At 37.6% G+C, this 16,601-nt stretch overlaps 1 protein-coding gene across 1 annotated transcript in view; it reads right to left on the bottom strand.

Annotated features, from left to right (window-relative positions):
* CA8 (carbonic anhydrase 8) overlaps positions 1-16,601 on the bottom strand; it is a 58,701-nt gene that overhangs the window by 11,608 nt on the left and 30,492 nt on the right. Inside the window, exons 5-8 of the mRNA XM_019614349.1 lie at positions 14,933-14,995; positions 13,535-13,583; positions 10,071-10,183; positions 4,837-5,009 (exon numbers count right to left, since the gene is read on the bottom strand). Coding sequence (XP_019469894.1) covers positions 4,875-5,009; positions 10,071-10,183; positions 13,535-13,583; positions 14,933-14,995 — 360 coding nt within the window. The 3' untranslated portion in view covers positions 4,837-4,874. The remainder of the gene's footprint in view (positions 1-4,836; positions 5,010-10,070; positions 10,184-13,534; positions 13,584-14,932; positions 14,996-16,601) is intronic.

Raw genomic sequence — 16,601 nt, forward strand, 5'->3', positions numbered from 1 at the left:
AAAAAACTCTTTACCTGAGATTACATGCTGTGATATACGATTGTGTCATCTCTGCCTTCAATTCAACAAGCTACCACAAATTGCACAAATATCAACACATGCTATCTGATCATAAGCCACAAAGATTTCAATCCTTTCAAGGTTTCAATCAAGGCTGAAGATTTATGATCATGGCATTCATAAAGTCTGCATTCTGATTTAGTCAAAACTAATTAGACCTATTACACGGCCTTTCTCTACTCTTGTGTGTACACCACCTATATGGAAACATTTGTCTCCTTTCCTTGACAGAGTGAGGAAGTCACAGAAAACGAATGTTTCTCAAGGTTCTTCAAGAGGCTGCACCACAATGATTTGGAATGAAAGAGAAAATACTGAAATCTCTTCAGACAGATGGTCCAGCAGCCTTGGCAGAGGGGTATCATGTCAGAAAAGAAGTCCACCAGTATGTTTGGTTTTGCAATAATTAAGACATACCAGAGATTTCAAATAAAAGGTAATCTCCTCTTTGAAAACAAAAAATACTCTCTCTTGGATTATCACGCACATCCCACACTGCTAACTATTACTTCCCTATCTGCTACTGGATCTTCACAGGAATATTCAGTCCATGTTAGAAGCTTCAGCTGAAGGATCATTATTCATCCCTAGGAAAGAGGGAGTGTATCTTCTCTGAGAATGTCTGAGGTTCACATGGGGACCTATCGTTCCTCAACACCTTCTCCCTGGAGAGAACAGCGTGAGGAAAGTACTAAAAAATAGGTAAAAGTATTTCATTCTCTCCCTCTTTTTTTAAAGGAGAGGTGATAAAGGCCACACAATTTCCTTTTGGACTTCACTTTTCTAGCTTCTACCTTCCCAGAGGCAAAATCAATAGCAGGGATGTATTGCCAGCCTTTAATTAGTTTGCTACTGTTTTCGACTGATGTACCAAAACTAAAAGGAAGCGCTGGCCAAATTAATTTCTGATAAACAATTCAATCAGGTGTAGAGAGCCAAGTGGCCATTTATGCTGGGTACACAATGACCAGATTCACAGTTCCTTCTCAGTTTTCAAAAGTCTATAATTAGCAAAGCCCAACAGCAAATACTACTACTTCACATTAACAATTCCATCATTTGGGAATTAAAGCTTCAGATTATTTTGTGAAGCATGGCCAAGATAAAACTTGTTTTTTAAAACAATTCTTTATAAGTATCAACAAATGTAATAAAATTTCAAACGTGAAAAATATTTCACATTTCAGTACCAACACTGTAAAGGGAAACTATTTCATGCTTAAAATTCAAAGACAGCGTGTCAAGTAATTTCACTGTTACAGACTTGAATTACCTGCACTGGCCTGAGGGCATTATTCATTCTCTGAGAAAAATTGTACTTTAATATTGCTATGATTTTCCGAAATAATTTTAATGCAGAAGCCTGGATGAATCTGAATCATCCATTTCAAGATTAAAGTGATGACATTCTCTGACTGTAGAGAACCATTTAATTGAGAATTGAGCTTAGGGATATGCCCAAAATCAAATACGTGAATGAGAAAACACTATTAATAAAAGGACTAGCATTTTGCTTTCTTTGCTTAACTTCTGGTTTGCTGATACTAAATATTATATTGAATGCTTATGTTATACCAAAAGATCGTGAAATTGTTGGCCACTGTCCCAGACCATTTAATGGTTTGTCACATGCAGGAGGAAAGATAATACTCCCACTAGGCATTAATGGATCCATTTTTGGAAGTACTGAATTATTAATCTCTTTTAGGGGTTATCTGTTACCTGATCATTTGTTAACTTTATATGAAGTTGGGTGCTGGAACCAGAGCACAGTCTGAGGAGACTTAACTCCACAATAGAGCCTGAAGTGAAGTAGGAACTTCCATCATTGACCAAGGTAGGGCATGAATTTGCTGTGCAAATAACTGTCTGTACCCTAAGGCTTTTTTAGGTATGTTGATAGTAAAAGGAGGACTAGGGAGAATGTAAGACCACTACTCAATGAGGTGAGTGCCCTGATACCAAGGGATGCTATGAAGTTAGAGATACTGAACATCTTCTTTGCTTCAGTCTTTACTATTAAGACTGTTCCTCTGGAATTCCAGACCCTGGAGGTAAGAGAGAGAGGCTTGGGAACTGAAGTCTTCTCTATGGTTGAGGAGAAGATGGTCAGAAGCATCTAGCTAAAATCAACACACACAAATCCATGCACCCCAATGACGTTCACCCATGTGTGATGACAGACTGCTGAACCACTACCATCTTTGAAAGGTCTCAGCAAATGGGAGAGGTGCTTGAAGACTGGAGGATAGCCAACACCACTCAAGTCTTCAAAAAGGGCAGGAAGGAGGATCAGGGAAACTACAGGCCTGTCAGCCTCACCTCCGCCCCTGGAAAAGTGATGAACAATTTATTCTGGATGCCATCTCCAAGCAAATGGAAGAGAAGGTTACCAGTAGCCAACATGGAGACGCCGTGCTCGACCAACCTGGTTGCCTTCATACGATGCTGTCACTGGTGGGGTAGACAAGTGGAGAGCAGTGGATGTTGTGCGCCTTGACTTTGGCAAGTCGTTTGATGCTGTCTCCTACAGCATCCTTGTAATGAACAGTAAGAAAGTGTGAGATACATAAGCGGACAGTGAGGTGAACTGACAACTGGCTGACAGGCTGAGAGACCTCAGAGAGTTGTGGTCAGTGGTGCAGCATTGTAGGCCTATAGCAAGTGTCTCCCAGGGGCTGGTTTGCTGATGATAATACTGTCTGACATACCAGAAGGCTAAGCTGCCATTCAACAAGACCTGGGCAGACTAGCGAGTTAGGCAGAGAGGAACCTGATGAGGTTCAGCAAGATCATGTGTAGTCTTGCCCTTGGGAAGGAATAGCCTCGTGCATCAGTACAGGTTAGGGGCTGATCTGCAGGAGAGGAATTCTGTAGAGAAGGACTTGGGTGTCCTGGCGAACAAAAGTTTGACCATGAACCAGTAGTGTGCCCTTGTGGCCAAGAAGGCCAATGGTATCTTGGGGTGTATTACAAAGAGTGTAGCTAACAGGTCGAAGGACCTCTACTCTGCCCTGGTGAGGCCTCATCTGAAATAGTGTCCAGTTCTGGGCTTCTCAGTTCATAAAAGACAGTTATATCCTAGAAAGAGTCCAGCAGAGAGCAACAAAGATGATAAAAGGGCCTGGAGCATCTCCTGTACAGGGAAAGTCTGAGAGAGGTGGGACTCTTCAGTCTGGAGAAGAGAAGGCTGAGAGGGGATCTCATAACTGTCTATAAATATCTCAAGTGCAGGAGTCAAGTTGATGGGGGCAGAGTCTTGTTGGTGGAGAGCAAAAACTGGAACACAGGAAGTTCCACACTAATACAGGGAGGAGTGATTGTCAGAGTGATGGAGCATCGCAGCAGGCTGCCCAGATAGGTTGTGGAGTCTCCTTCTGTGGAGATACTCAAGACCTATATGGATGTCTATCTGTGTGATCTTCTGCAGGGAACGTGCTTTAGCAGAGGAGTTGGACTTGATGATCTCTGCAGGTCCCTTTCAACACCTACAGGTCTGTGATTCTGTGACAGTGTATATTAAGAACTTTTCAGCAGCATGATTCCAGGTGAAACTCTCGGTGAATTAGTTCTCTTATGAGTATATGGCAGATACCAAAAGTGATGTCACTATATAATTAATTCGACCAATAAAATAGGGTGAGTACATTATGCTTTTTTTTTATATAGCTTATTGTAGTTTTGTGTTTATATAGTGTATTGTACTTTTATTTTAATATAGTTTATTGTATTTTTCAATATAGTTTTTAATATGATAAAATGTAGTAGGACTTACTTATTAAAGAAAGTGAAAGAATTCACACTTTTCTTGAACATTTCCTAGATAAGCTTTCATGCTATTGGTATCAAGGTGGAGCCACATTTATTACAAAATCAACCATAAATGCTGGTCTCTGACTCACTACTTTCAAGCTAACTAGATGTCTTGATAGCAAAATTTCTTAAATTTAACTCTAAGAATCTCATTATTAGAGTTCTCATTCTGGTAAAGCATTGATTACCTAAGTGCGATGAGCTTTAGGTGCAACTGTTGAATTCAGAGGGAATTTATGTTGTAATTGCTAGAAGCCAGGGGAGTATCACATGGGCAGTTTTACTAACTGAAGTGTGGATAATTCAGGTTCCCAGGTGCATTAGCTATTCTGCACTGAATTCAAAGTCATACTTGTTCTCTGAGCCTGAGTGAAGGCTAAAACACCGAGGACAAGAAGCAGCAACTACTTTGATGAATAAAATAATGTGAAAAATTAGCCGTAAGAGAAATTAATTAATTGTATCTGCACTGGTTTTGAAAGATTCACTGTTTGGTACAGCATTCTAAAAAAAGGAGAAGGGATAAAAAAAAAATAAAAATTAAAAAATAAGGAATTCTTCCAGAACTAGTACTCTGTTTAAATGATAACATTAAAAAATTAACTAGTACTTTCCACAACTACAGAAATCCACTGCAAAACTTTAAGCATAATGTGCTGTTGTCCATTGCAGTATAGAAATGTCAAGCTAGAAGTAACTGCCTGAACCACTGTCTATTAAAGATTTCAATTCACAAAATCACATACTCTATTCCAGGCACTAAAGAATCTAATTATTAGCATGCCAGGAAGGCAAATCAACTTTGTTACCATAGGATAAAATAGAACAGTACAGTGTTAAAGTTTACAGTTGTGACAACATATCATAACATTATGCTGTAATTAACTCAGTTTTCTACTTCGGCAAAATTTCCCCTATAAAAATTATTTCAAGATTTTGATTTTTCTCCTAAGTTTTACTTACATTAATAAAGATTTATTTTTGTTGTTTTTCCTCTTCTGCTACTGAAATGCAGCCCTGATGACTCTGTCGCTAAGTGGCTGAGTTGGTCTGAAGTTATCTCCTAGGATTCCATCACAGCCCTCTAGAAGTTCTGCACCCTTAACGTGTGTCCTCAGTCTACGAAATTCCTCTATCTGAAAGGCAAAAAAGCAGACATGAAGACGAGGTACATTCTGCATTATGAGACTAATGATCAAAATCAGCATTCCCTGCCACTTCTGGAGCACTGTTTTCAGACACTATTCTAATATTTAAAAATAGTTGTCAGCACTAACAGAATAGAGAAAAATAAGAACTTTTATACATGTGGTTTGGAAAACATACCCTTTGCATTTTCATAATTTCTTTGGGGATCTTTATCCTTCTCACTCATTGTAGATTACATCCCACAAAATCAATCTCACAATTGTGACATGAAAGCAATGATTCTGGTCTTCTTCAAAGAAGTGTAGGAATAAATCAGTTAACTGGAAATTATTCTTCCAGTGATTTATTACCCAAAACTGTTGCTTCATTTAAATCAAAATTATTTGCTAAACCAGCAGAATATTGAAAAGATTTTAAGCTTTAGTGAAAGTCTGTTGACATTTTATACCAAAAATATTTTTTTACAATACAAATGAAATATTACTTCAAAAGTTCTGCAGATGTAAGTGCTCAATATACTTTTTAAAATAAAATCCAAAATCAATACAAAATATTTCAGATCTTCCAAAACAATGTATTTTGGGGGTACAGACTCTTTTCAGATTTTTCACTCTAATCTGATGTAGGAATACTCAGAGCTTCCATTTCCATCTTTTGTACCAGCATCAAGTTTTACGTGATAAAAGGCTATGAAAACCAATGCATCTATCAACAACATTATGCCTTACTGTTCAACAGGATAGTTACAGTTGCTTGGTTGTTTTTTGTTTGTTTGTTTTTGCTTTGGCATATTGTCAAGCTGGATACATCAAAGGCTGACTTCTTTAGGCTGAGGCTCTGTACCTGTACAGTCTCTATTATGCCTCACTATGTAGCTCAGCTGTAACATGAAATCGACACAGAACTTGAAAACTTTACACAGAAAGTAAAATGGAGCCTGAAGTTTAATCTTTTTATTATCTAAGACATTATGAAGAATGAATTTCTTCATGAAAAACACTTTATGAAGGATTAAAGGGAGAAGGGAAGTGTGATTCCAGAATTAAAGGAAGGTAGGTACTGAACAGCGGGTAATGACATTTTTGTTCTTATATTGCCCACAAAGAATACTTTCTTACGCAACTTGGAAGACAACTGCCTTCATTGTTTTGTTCCACTCTATTGCAGAAGACAGAGACTTATTTAGTTGATTTAGAGGCTAGCTTTGCTCTGCTGCTTTTTCCACAAAAAACTGTGCTTAGATATCAACTGTTCTGCTTCTGGCAGCTGAGATACAAGTCGATAGCTTAGACTGTAAAATGAAAAGAAGAAGGAACTATAAAGCTCTTTCAAAGTGCTTTTAGAGGCAGATCTCAATTTTGGAAGATTTTTTTATTGTTTATTAAAAGCAAACTGAAAACAAACTCATTGCACGCAACCAAACTGAAAATGTCCTCAAGACTCAAGTGCTGATAAATCACTGAATGATTTTTTAAAGGTAGTGTCTGTCACCATCACTAAACTGAATCAACCCTGGAAAGTCTGAAATAATTGTTGTTTTGGACTGTGCATTTTACAGGAATTTGTCTTTTGTTTGATCTTTTGAAAATAAGAGACTTTAAACACATATGAAGGGAAGAGCAGACAGCAAAGCCAGTATTTGTGAATTATCTACTGCAACTATGAATGCTCTGCCCCAATTCCTACGGTGAAATCTTTCTCCAGGAGGTTTTGCTCACAAAGCATCTTCTAATTTCTCCAGTCAGTAAAGTAGGACTGATCTGACCCCAATGTCATCTTCAGGGAAGTCAGAAATTGCAGCCTCACTCTAGATGGATAATTGTTTCTAAGCCCACAACAGTGACTGGTGACCTCTTCATATTAGGGTTGAGATCCCAATGACAGAGGCCTTCTTACATACATGGTAGTCTATTTCATTCTCGAGAAGTGGTGCTGTAAGGAAAGAACAATTAGATGTGCTGATGCTAGTTTTCATATTTAATTTCCAAGCAAAAAGGCAGTATTTGTGCTTTGCTCGTAGTCCTTCAGGTAATATGGAATCATTCACTATACCCTCTTCATCTTCTTATCCCAACCCCCTACATTTCACTGCTATAAAGTACACTCTGAAGAGGAAATATTTTAGAGACATACAGATGAACTTCCTTGGATATTCACACACCTTCAACAGAAACAGAAGGTTTTCTCTCACGTAGAAGGCCATAGTCCTGTTCATACTGAAACTCGGGGTCAAAGTGAAAAGGTAATTCCACAATGTTAACATTCTTACTTCTGCTGACTAAAAACAAAGTTAGCTTACATTTTGTAGGTTTTGCAAGAATGCCAATCCCCTGTATTCAGATCCTGAATTTTGCTTTATTCTGTTTTACTTAAATATTTGCTGAAGAATATTTGTGTGTTTTCTCTAGGAACTTTTCTTTTACATGACAAATAGAAGCCTCAACCTTCTGTTTGAAAATTTCACATTCCAATACACCTTTCCAGAATAAAATAACATTTCACAGACTGTTTTATTTCACAGGCTGTACAAATTTTGCGCAACTCCCACTCCATTTCCATATACTAGCTACTGTTTCTGTCCTTTAAGAGGACTTGACTTTGAATGAAGTAGATGAAAGGACTAGAGACCTAGCCATTCAATACAAAACCAGTTAACTCTGACAATGACAGCAGAACAACAACTCCTCACTACATAATTCTGTTAAATCCCTACTCTGCCTGGCTTAGACAATCTATTTGTTCTAGACTTTGGTGTACCACAAAGCACATAATTCATGATGTCCTATTTAAAAAATATATACAGTGGAGAGAAGCATAAGCAAGTTTTGTTTTTCCATTTTTTTGCCTGTTCTTTTCAGGCCTAATAGGAGAGATTTTTCTATTTTCTTTAGTTTTATTTCAGTAGTGTATATGCATGAGCAAGGAGTCTTATAAAAGTAGTCAACACAGTTAATCCTGTGCCGTATATTGTAATGTAAGACAAATGAAGATGATAAAAAACACAGAAGGAAGGCAAGAATGTGCAAAAAGAACACTGCAGGATGCAGCTTTTCGCACAAGGCTTGATCTCTTTCCAACAGAGTTCAGTAATGAAACTTCTTCAAGAACTGTATTTGCAAAACATTATTCTCCAGTTGCCTGCACACATTTTATCCAGATCTCACAAAACTACTTACAAAAAACTACTCTCTGATGGAAGTGCAGACTCATAGCACAGAATATCACTTGTACTAAAGAAATAGCAATGAACTCTAGAAATTCACACTCTGATGCAGCAGTCCTGATTTGTTATTTTGCTGTTCATGGCATGAATGTGATCCAATCTCTCTCTGTTCCAGAGCCACCTCTCAGCTGCACATTATGTCAGTGGCAGTATGAAGTCCTCTGAGCCCCTCCATGACTTGTAAGCTCTTCACCACTGCAAAGCTCTGGACTGAATTTATACCAATCAATGTACTTCAGCGACACAAATACATTTATTCCTCAAATAAAGCTGGGTAAGGTCCAAAATTCTAGTTTTTTTCCCTATAAACTATGTATCAATGTGAAGATCTCAGTTTAAGAAGTATTCAAGATGTGCTCAATAATTAAAGCAAGAAGGCAATGCCAAATAATGAGTTTTAATAACAATGGCACCATATTTCTCTTCTGGAGATCTATCCCCTTCACATCATATTCCAACATTTTGTCTTGTGGTAAATGAGCACATACATTAATTAAATTTGCATTTTTCTGCTTAATTCCTCTCTCATTCACCCTTCACACAATCTCCTAACACATACAAATACCTCGAATTTGTATGTTGCCCTCTTTTGTCCATTGACTAGATTAAAAAGGAATAGAGAAAACAAAATATGTAACTAGCATGAAATCAAATTTTATACAATGACTTAGTCTTATGAGTATGGTTTTCATACTTCCAGTGAAGTCCTCTTATTTATCCATGTCATTTCCAGGCAATTAGCTGCTGTGTTACAAAACAAATTGACTTTAAAGTTATTCTGAATCTAATATCACCAACAGAGTTATGTTTCCAGCTACTCAGTAGTAAGCAGCCATAAAACTTATCCTTTTGTAAGCAAAGAAATACCAGATTCAAGACTGACAGGATACATTTAACTTCTAGCTAACAAAGAAATAAGGTCACTGGGAGCAATCACTTTTACCTGTGATTAGAACTAGAATTCACTTTCTGTGTGAAAATAATCAGTGCTAATTCAAAATGATAAGTTGTTAAAACATTGTGCTGGGATTACTAGCAGAATTTTAGATTATTAAAATTGAAATAACATGAACTTATCATCTTTTATATTTTTTTCCTTCTGTTTGCACATCCTCCAGAACAGGCAATACAAATTAATGCACTCAGCTTCAGGGATTCTAGATAGTTTCACTTAGGTTATATCCACATTTCTCAAGTTAGGATTCACAGAATGAAGGAGAATAACTATCAGGAGCTTTCACTGTTTTTACTCGCCTTATTTGCAGACAGGTTTGCAATTTCTTTCATTTGACTGTTAGATATTAAAAAGAATATACTTTAAAATACATACATATAAAATTAAATTTAAATAAGTAGTTTCCATTTGACATTTATTACAAAATAGAACTAAAAAAAGAGCAAGGTAAGCAATGTATAGTTCAATTCAATACAGCTAACCTGTACTATGTTAACATTCTTTATTCTCCAGGATGTAGTGTCTCCCTGTGCATTTTTGTTCCTTTAACATCAAAAAGCAGTAGTATTTGAAAGCTTACAATTACAAAGAATTGAATTTCTTTTGCCCATTGACTTCTTTCTTTTCTTTCACTTTGACTTAAATAAAGAATTATTTTAAATGCAGATGATAAATGATAACAAGGTTTTTCATCTCTGACCTTTGCGTTGCCTTCAGTGACTCAAAAGGTTAACCTTTACTTGAAAAGCCATGTACTGATCTAATGGGATCTTCATGGAGAACAGACATAATGCCCTGATATATATATTTGCACACTATAACCTTTAGCTCATAACCATATTCCAAGGTCACTTCAAGCAGAACTGTTACCTGCACTTGGGACACAGTCAAAGGATAGCGAAATAAAATCCAGGTGACACCTTCGCTGCAGGGTGGAACTGTTAGAGAGCCCTCATACACCCAGTAGTCACGCAGTAGAGGATCTGAAATTAAAAGAATTTTAATGACATTAAGGAAGAGGATTGTACCTTTTAATTATGATGGCTTATGACAGCCATTGTCACAATTTCTCATATGATGAAGTTAGTATTCATAAATCTAAGGTGTGAATTTATGACCTGCTAAGTACTGTTAACTCCTTTCTCATGTGAACACACATAAACACACACTTACTACATAACAGTAACTTCTTCTTGTAGATTGATTATAGAATCATAGAATTGCTCAGGTTGGAAAAGACCTTAAAGGTCATCGAATCCAATTGCAACCTAACCATACTACCCTAACTCTAACAACCCTCTGCTAAATCATGTCCCTGAGCACCACATCCAACGGTTTTTAAACACATCCAGGGATGGTGACTCAACCACCTCCCTGGAGAGCCTATTCCAGTGCTTAACAACCCTTTCTGTAAAGTTTTTCCTGATATCCAACCTAAACCTACCCTGGTGCAACTTGAGGCCATTTCCCCTCGTCCTGTCACCTGTCATCAGTTAGAAAAGACCAACCCCGCTCTAGCTGCAATCACCTTTCAGGTACTGGAAGAGAGCAATAAGGTCCCCCCTCAGCCTCTTTTTCCCCAGACTGAACAGCCCCAGTTCCTTCAGTGTCTCCTCGTAGGCCATATCTTCCAAGCCCTTTACCAGCCTCGTTGCCCTTCTTTGGACCTGCTCCAGCACCTCAATGTCCCTTCTGTACTGAAGTGCCCAAAACTGAACACAGTACTTAAGGTGAGGCCTCACCAATACCAAGTACAGGGGCAGAATGACTTTCCTAGTCCTGCTCACCTCACCATTCCTGACATAAGCCAGGATGCCATTGGCCTTCTTGGTCAACTGGGGACATTGCTGGCTCATATTCAGCCTGCTGTCCATCAGTACACCAAGGTCCCTTTCCAGCCACACCTCCTCAAGACTATAGGGTTGCCTGAGGTTATTATTTTAAAGATCAAAATGCCACTTTATAGAAATGGCAAATAACATAAGCCCAATCCCTTAAACTAATAGAATAAATAAATAATATGCTGGGAAGAAGTCTCTATATTTCCTGATTCCACATTCTCTACTGCAGTAATTGTTGTTAGACTTGCTCTCATTTGGGCCTAGCTCCACATTTGAAAAAGGAATGGAGGAATGAGAGCTCTTCTTGCCGATCTGGTCAAGTAGAACCTCAAGCTTACTACTCCATGGAGCTTAAAGTTCATAACTGAATTGAAATTTCTTATCTCCAAGACAGGCAGACAATTTTATTGTGAAAAGACATCCCATTTTGAAAGTAGAAAGGCTATGGTGATCAAGCAGTGACTAAATTCTACATCCAAACGAAACTTTTCTGTTCATAATTCAGGTGCCATATTTTTCGAGATGCACTACTGTCTCCTAGCTCTGGAAAGTGAGTTTAACTTCATAGAAAGAAAAAAAAAGCTTAAGAAATCACTCAGTTTCTCATGAAAACATAACACGCAGAGCTGTCCTTTGCTGCTCCATGAGTGTAGGCCACACTCACAAATGACTTCCTGACCCAGCTGAAGAAATAGAATATATTGCCTGATCATAAAAGAGGGTAAAAACAAACAAATCTGGAGAGGAACTGGACACTCATGACATGGGAGACCTGAAGGAAAGTTGTGACTAACTTGACAAGGACAGGATGGGAGGTTGGAAACTGAAATAAACTTTTTTGGTTGACCTAACCTGTTACTGCCATTTGGTACCAGATAAGAGGAATATCACACAGAATAGCGTGATATTAAATAGATATCAGACAGAATGGTGTGATATCTATCTATCAGTAGAATTAAATCTTACTAATGAAACCTGTGCTCCTCAGTGAATGAATTTGGTTTGTTGGTCTCATTTTCTTTTTCAGTTACAGAATTTCATAGCAAGAAGTTGCACTGTCAAGCACTCAAAAATTAAGAACTGCAAGAATTAATTCAGCCCACCATCTGCATGCATTGTAGCACTGTCTCATCACATGATCATATACATCATTTACTTGCAAAGATAGATGACTCTATCTTTAAAAGCAACAGCTAACGTTTGGCTTTTTTAGTACCATATGCGGTCCTAGGTCTATTCAAATCCTGATTTTTACAAGGACTGTTCTTTTTTATTTTTTATTTTTCTAGTGCACTCATTTCTTCAGTGTCCAAGTGCTTCACATACATCAGTTCATCCTTCCATAACCTCAGTGAGGTGAGGAAGGACAGATTAACCCCAATTTTTAAAGCTGGGGAATTGAGGTACGGAGAGATAAAGTTGAAATGCATCTATTCATTTGAAGTGTTCAAGATGAGATGCTTAGAACCTGATTTCTCAGAGTAGTTAACTTTCTATAGCATTTAATGGAGTCAGAGCACTGCTCCCATTGACTTCAGTTGCTGGTATAAGTACTCAGCACTTCTGTAAATCAGATCCCTTGATCTCAAGATGGGCACCTAGAAAATGAGGAATACAGAGTTAGAGATCACTTATGAAAATTTTGGTTTATGTGACTTGATCAGCATCAAACCAGGAACTGTGAAGCATGGGTTCTGTGAAAATAACTTCTGGTAAAGCATGTTTTATAATACATGTTTATGAAAGGGCACAGGCAGCCTTAGTTCTTGCAATTTCTAAATGCTGAGTACTTAACCTTGTAACCTAAATAATACTCCTTTGATAAAATTAATATAGGTTAATAAATAATGGGGTTATTTTGAAAAATTGTTTAAATACCTTATTACTGTGGCATGGAATTTAGTTCAGAAGTTATCTTGAAGAAGTATTTATTTCATAGCTTTTTTTTTAAAGAAGTTTTTTTTCAAGGCAAGGTAGAGTGTTTATTATTGTTATTCTCAGCTATATGAATTTGAATTTGCCTGCCACTTACACTACCCTTTGTATCCTATACAACTACCATTGCATTATGGCATTGTCACTGCTTCCAAAACACTAACTTGTTAAGTGGGTAACCTTCTACATTTTTAAGTGAAAGCAGGCCTCTGTTTAAATAAATCATCTCCCTATTTCATGTAACAGTAGAGAAAAGATTACACATCACTACCTCTGTAGGTGAGATAATAAATCATCAAGAAATCTAGACACAGTGTTGCCAGCAGTGTACGGGCTGCAATATCACATTCCACTCAAATGAGAAAGGTGTGAATTTATCCCAAGTTCAACAGGGACTTCTACCCTACTGCTATTAGCACCATTACATGGAAAACTGTATTATCACTTGATGGGACATATTCTCAACATTGCAGTTAGACTGTTCTTTAGTTCAGGACTGTTTCAGCCTTTGCAATTACCTAGTAATCAACCCATATAAAAGTAAGTAAAGGCACCTACCTGGTAATAAAGAGTTGGGATTAAAACAGGGTATAGTTTTGGACTTTCCCTGAAAAAATGAATACAAATGAATCTCATCTCTAGCTACGATGAATGGAAAGGTAAAATACTGTGTGTTTTCTAAAATGAAACCTTGATTTCCTGTGAAAACACTACCATCATTTAATCATCATTGTGTTTGTCCTTGCAACCACACAATAGTTGTGGTTTTGTCTTTTTGATTTTTTATGTATTTTACTTCTAAGATTATCGCAGACATTTGCTAACTTACTGCCTTTAATAGTTGGGCTCTTCTCCAGGCCCCAGCCTTAAAAACACTTTCTCTACATGAAATTCAGGACTTCCATACAAAATGAGTTTAAAAAACAAGGGACAAAATGATCACTTCCTTGACTGACAGAAAACACTTATTAAATACTCATTCCACTAATTCAATGCAATAAAATTTTATGTATGCAGGAGGATGTTTGATGCTGACCCTCCAAAAGTCACTAGCACAAATTGCTTGTAATGACAAAGCTATTCACCATCTTCCTCTACTTAGCTTTGCCTTTAATGATGAAACTACAAAGTTCTGTGGACTAATGTTTCCACAGTTGCCTTAATAAACAATGAGTTGTAATATTACATATAATTACTGTTTACCATATATTATTTGCCTAAAAGATCTTAAACTCTCTTTTAGTAAGTCTCTCATTTTTCTCTACTTCACCATCCTCTGAAGTGATAATGACTTGTCTCTCCAAGCCAAAATAGAACTGCTCATTAATATAGCACAAAATACTTTAAAATCAAAGGTAAACATGATTATTTCTGTTTTATAGACAGAGAGATGGAAATAACTTTCCCAAGGTAATAGTGTTAGCATTCTGGAGAGTGCTCAAGGCTTCTAAATACAGCAATGCTTTTTATCTGTCCTTCAGTATCCCCACATATAATCCATACAACAAGGCAGCACTGTGTCTTTGTTGATTTCCCACTGCAAGTTAATAAGTGTATTCAATGCATCGTTTTTTTTCCTCTACAAATAAAATCCACACAAGTTCGGAAAAGCTGTTACTAGTGTTCACAAAGCATTTTGTCACAATGCTTACATTCATACTGACTCCATACTGATAATCACTGGAAAGGTGGTACTTGAAATCAGTTACCAATAAGACAGATCAAATTTTCTAGACATCACAAAAAGGAATTTAACTACAAAGACTGCACATTACCTGAAAACACTGTGAAATACTGAACTTCTGATGTAGGCCACTGAACTACGGCTTTCACACATGGTTTTACTATAAAGGAGTTTGAAAACATTCTTTTGGTTTCAGTGTTTCATACACACTTTTCACACACTTAATTCATCTCTTGTTTGTGAGGGAAGCATCTCTTCAGACTATGTCTTACCTTGTACTGGATGTCCTGCAGAATTTCAGTTACAGCCTTTAGGCCTACATGCTCTTTTCCTATCTGACATAAAATAAACAAAGATTAAATTCAGTCTTTTGTTGTTTCTGAACCTATAAGGCAAGACAGAAGTCAACCAGAACACTAAGTTCTGAAATTGCTTTGAATTAAGCTACCCAACCTCATGTTAATCAAATATACTGATACACAGCAATTCCAAACAATGAAGTTTCTATACGGGCATCAGCCAAAATTAAACAGGATTTTAAAAACTTCAACATGAAGACAGGAACTGGCAGAACAAGAAAAAGAGCCACACTTAAATCTGGTAAGTTTTGACTAAGCCTGTTTTGTAGCATATACTGTAAGTAAATTCAAAATCATGCAGCACTGTGACACATAAATGCCAAGAATACAATTTGTCCCTACCAGTTTTTTGTCAGAAAAGCACATAGAAAGGAACTGAATGAACAAACATGATGTACACTTTTTGAATTTGCTCCCATGGTGCTGCTAATCTGGTTCTGAGGCTCAAGGGATTGTTTCTTCCCTGCCTGCAGAGTGCAGAATAGCAGATCCTCCCCCTCCATGCACCTCTGGGCTTCTGCAGGCAAAAGCCTGGCTCTCAGCAGCACTGTCCTTAAAGACTGAATGTCTTCAAGGTGTGGAAGATGGGGTTTTCAAAATAAACCAGTTTCCACGAATGTTGTTCACTCTGCATGCTGATTTCAGCTGCTTCTGATCTACATCACCATCCAAAGACCTAGCTTTTACCTTCATAACAACTCTGGCTAAATAGAAAGATTCAGAATGGCCTTCTGCTTGACTTCTTTGCCAGTGCATACACATAGGAGGTGAGGAATGAAATGGGCATGAGTGAGAACAGAAAAACTGGATGAAATCTGTTCATTTCTTGGGACTTTTTGGAGTAGAATCAAAGAATCATTGAAGCATGGAATCATAGAATGGTTTGGGTTGGAAGGAACCTTTAAGATCACCTAGTTCCAACCCCCCTGCTCTAGGCAGGGACACCTCCATCCAGACCAGGTTGCTCAAGGTCTTATCCAGCCAGGCCTTGAATGCTTCCAGGGATGGGGCATCCACAACCTCACTGGGCAACCTGTTCCAGTGTCTCACCACCTCCACAGTAAAGAATTTCTTCCTAATACCTAATCTAAATCTACCCTCTTTCAGTTTAAAACCATTTCCCCTCATCCTGTCACTACATGCCCTTATAAATGATATAATTGTTATTGGAAGGAGATAATTGAACATCAATAAAATGTAACTTTTATTTTTAGAAAATTAAGAGAATTTTCTTTTTCTCAAAAAAGTGGAATTTCAATTTAAAACCTTCAAATTGATAAAAGATATTAAAATAATTTCAAACATGTCTGGAGCCCCCAATACAAGAAGGACAGAGAGCTGTTGGAGAGGATCCAGAGGAGGGCCAAAAAGATGATCAGAGGGCTGGAGCATCTCCCCTACAAAGACAGGCTGAGGGAGCTGGGCTTGTTCAGCCTGGAGAAAAGAAGGCTGTGGGGTGACCTCACTGCAGCCTTTCAGTACCTAAAGGGAATCTATAAACAAGAGGGGAGTCAACTCTTTGAAAGGGTAGATAACAGCAGGACAAGGCGGAAATGTTTTTAAGTTGAGGGAGGGAAGATTT

Source organism: Meleagris gallopavo, chromosome 3 (assembly GCF_000146605.3).
Source record: "Meleagris gallopavo isolate NT-WF06-2002-E0010 breed Aviagen turkey brand Nicholas breeding stock chromosome 3, Turkey_5.1, whole genome shotgun sequence".
Classification (NCBI taxonomy): domain Eukaryota; kingdom Metazoa; phylum Chordata; class Aves; order Galliformes; family Phasianidae; genus Meleagris; species Meleagris gallopavo.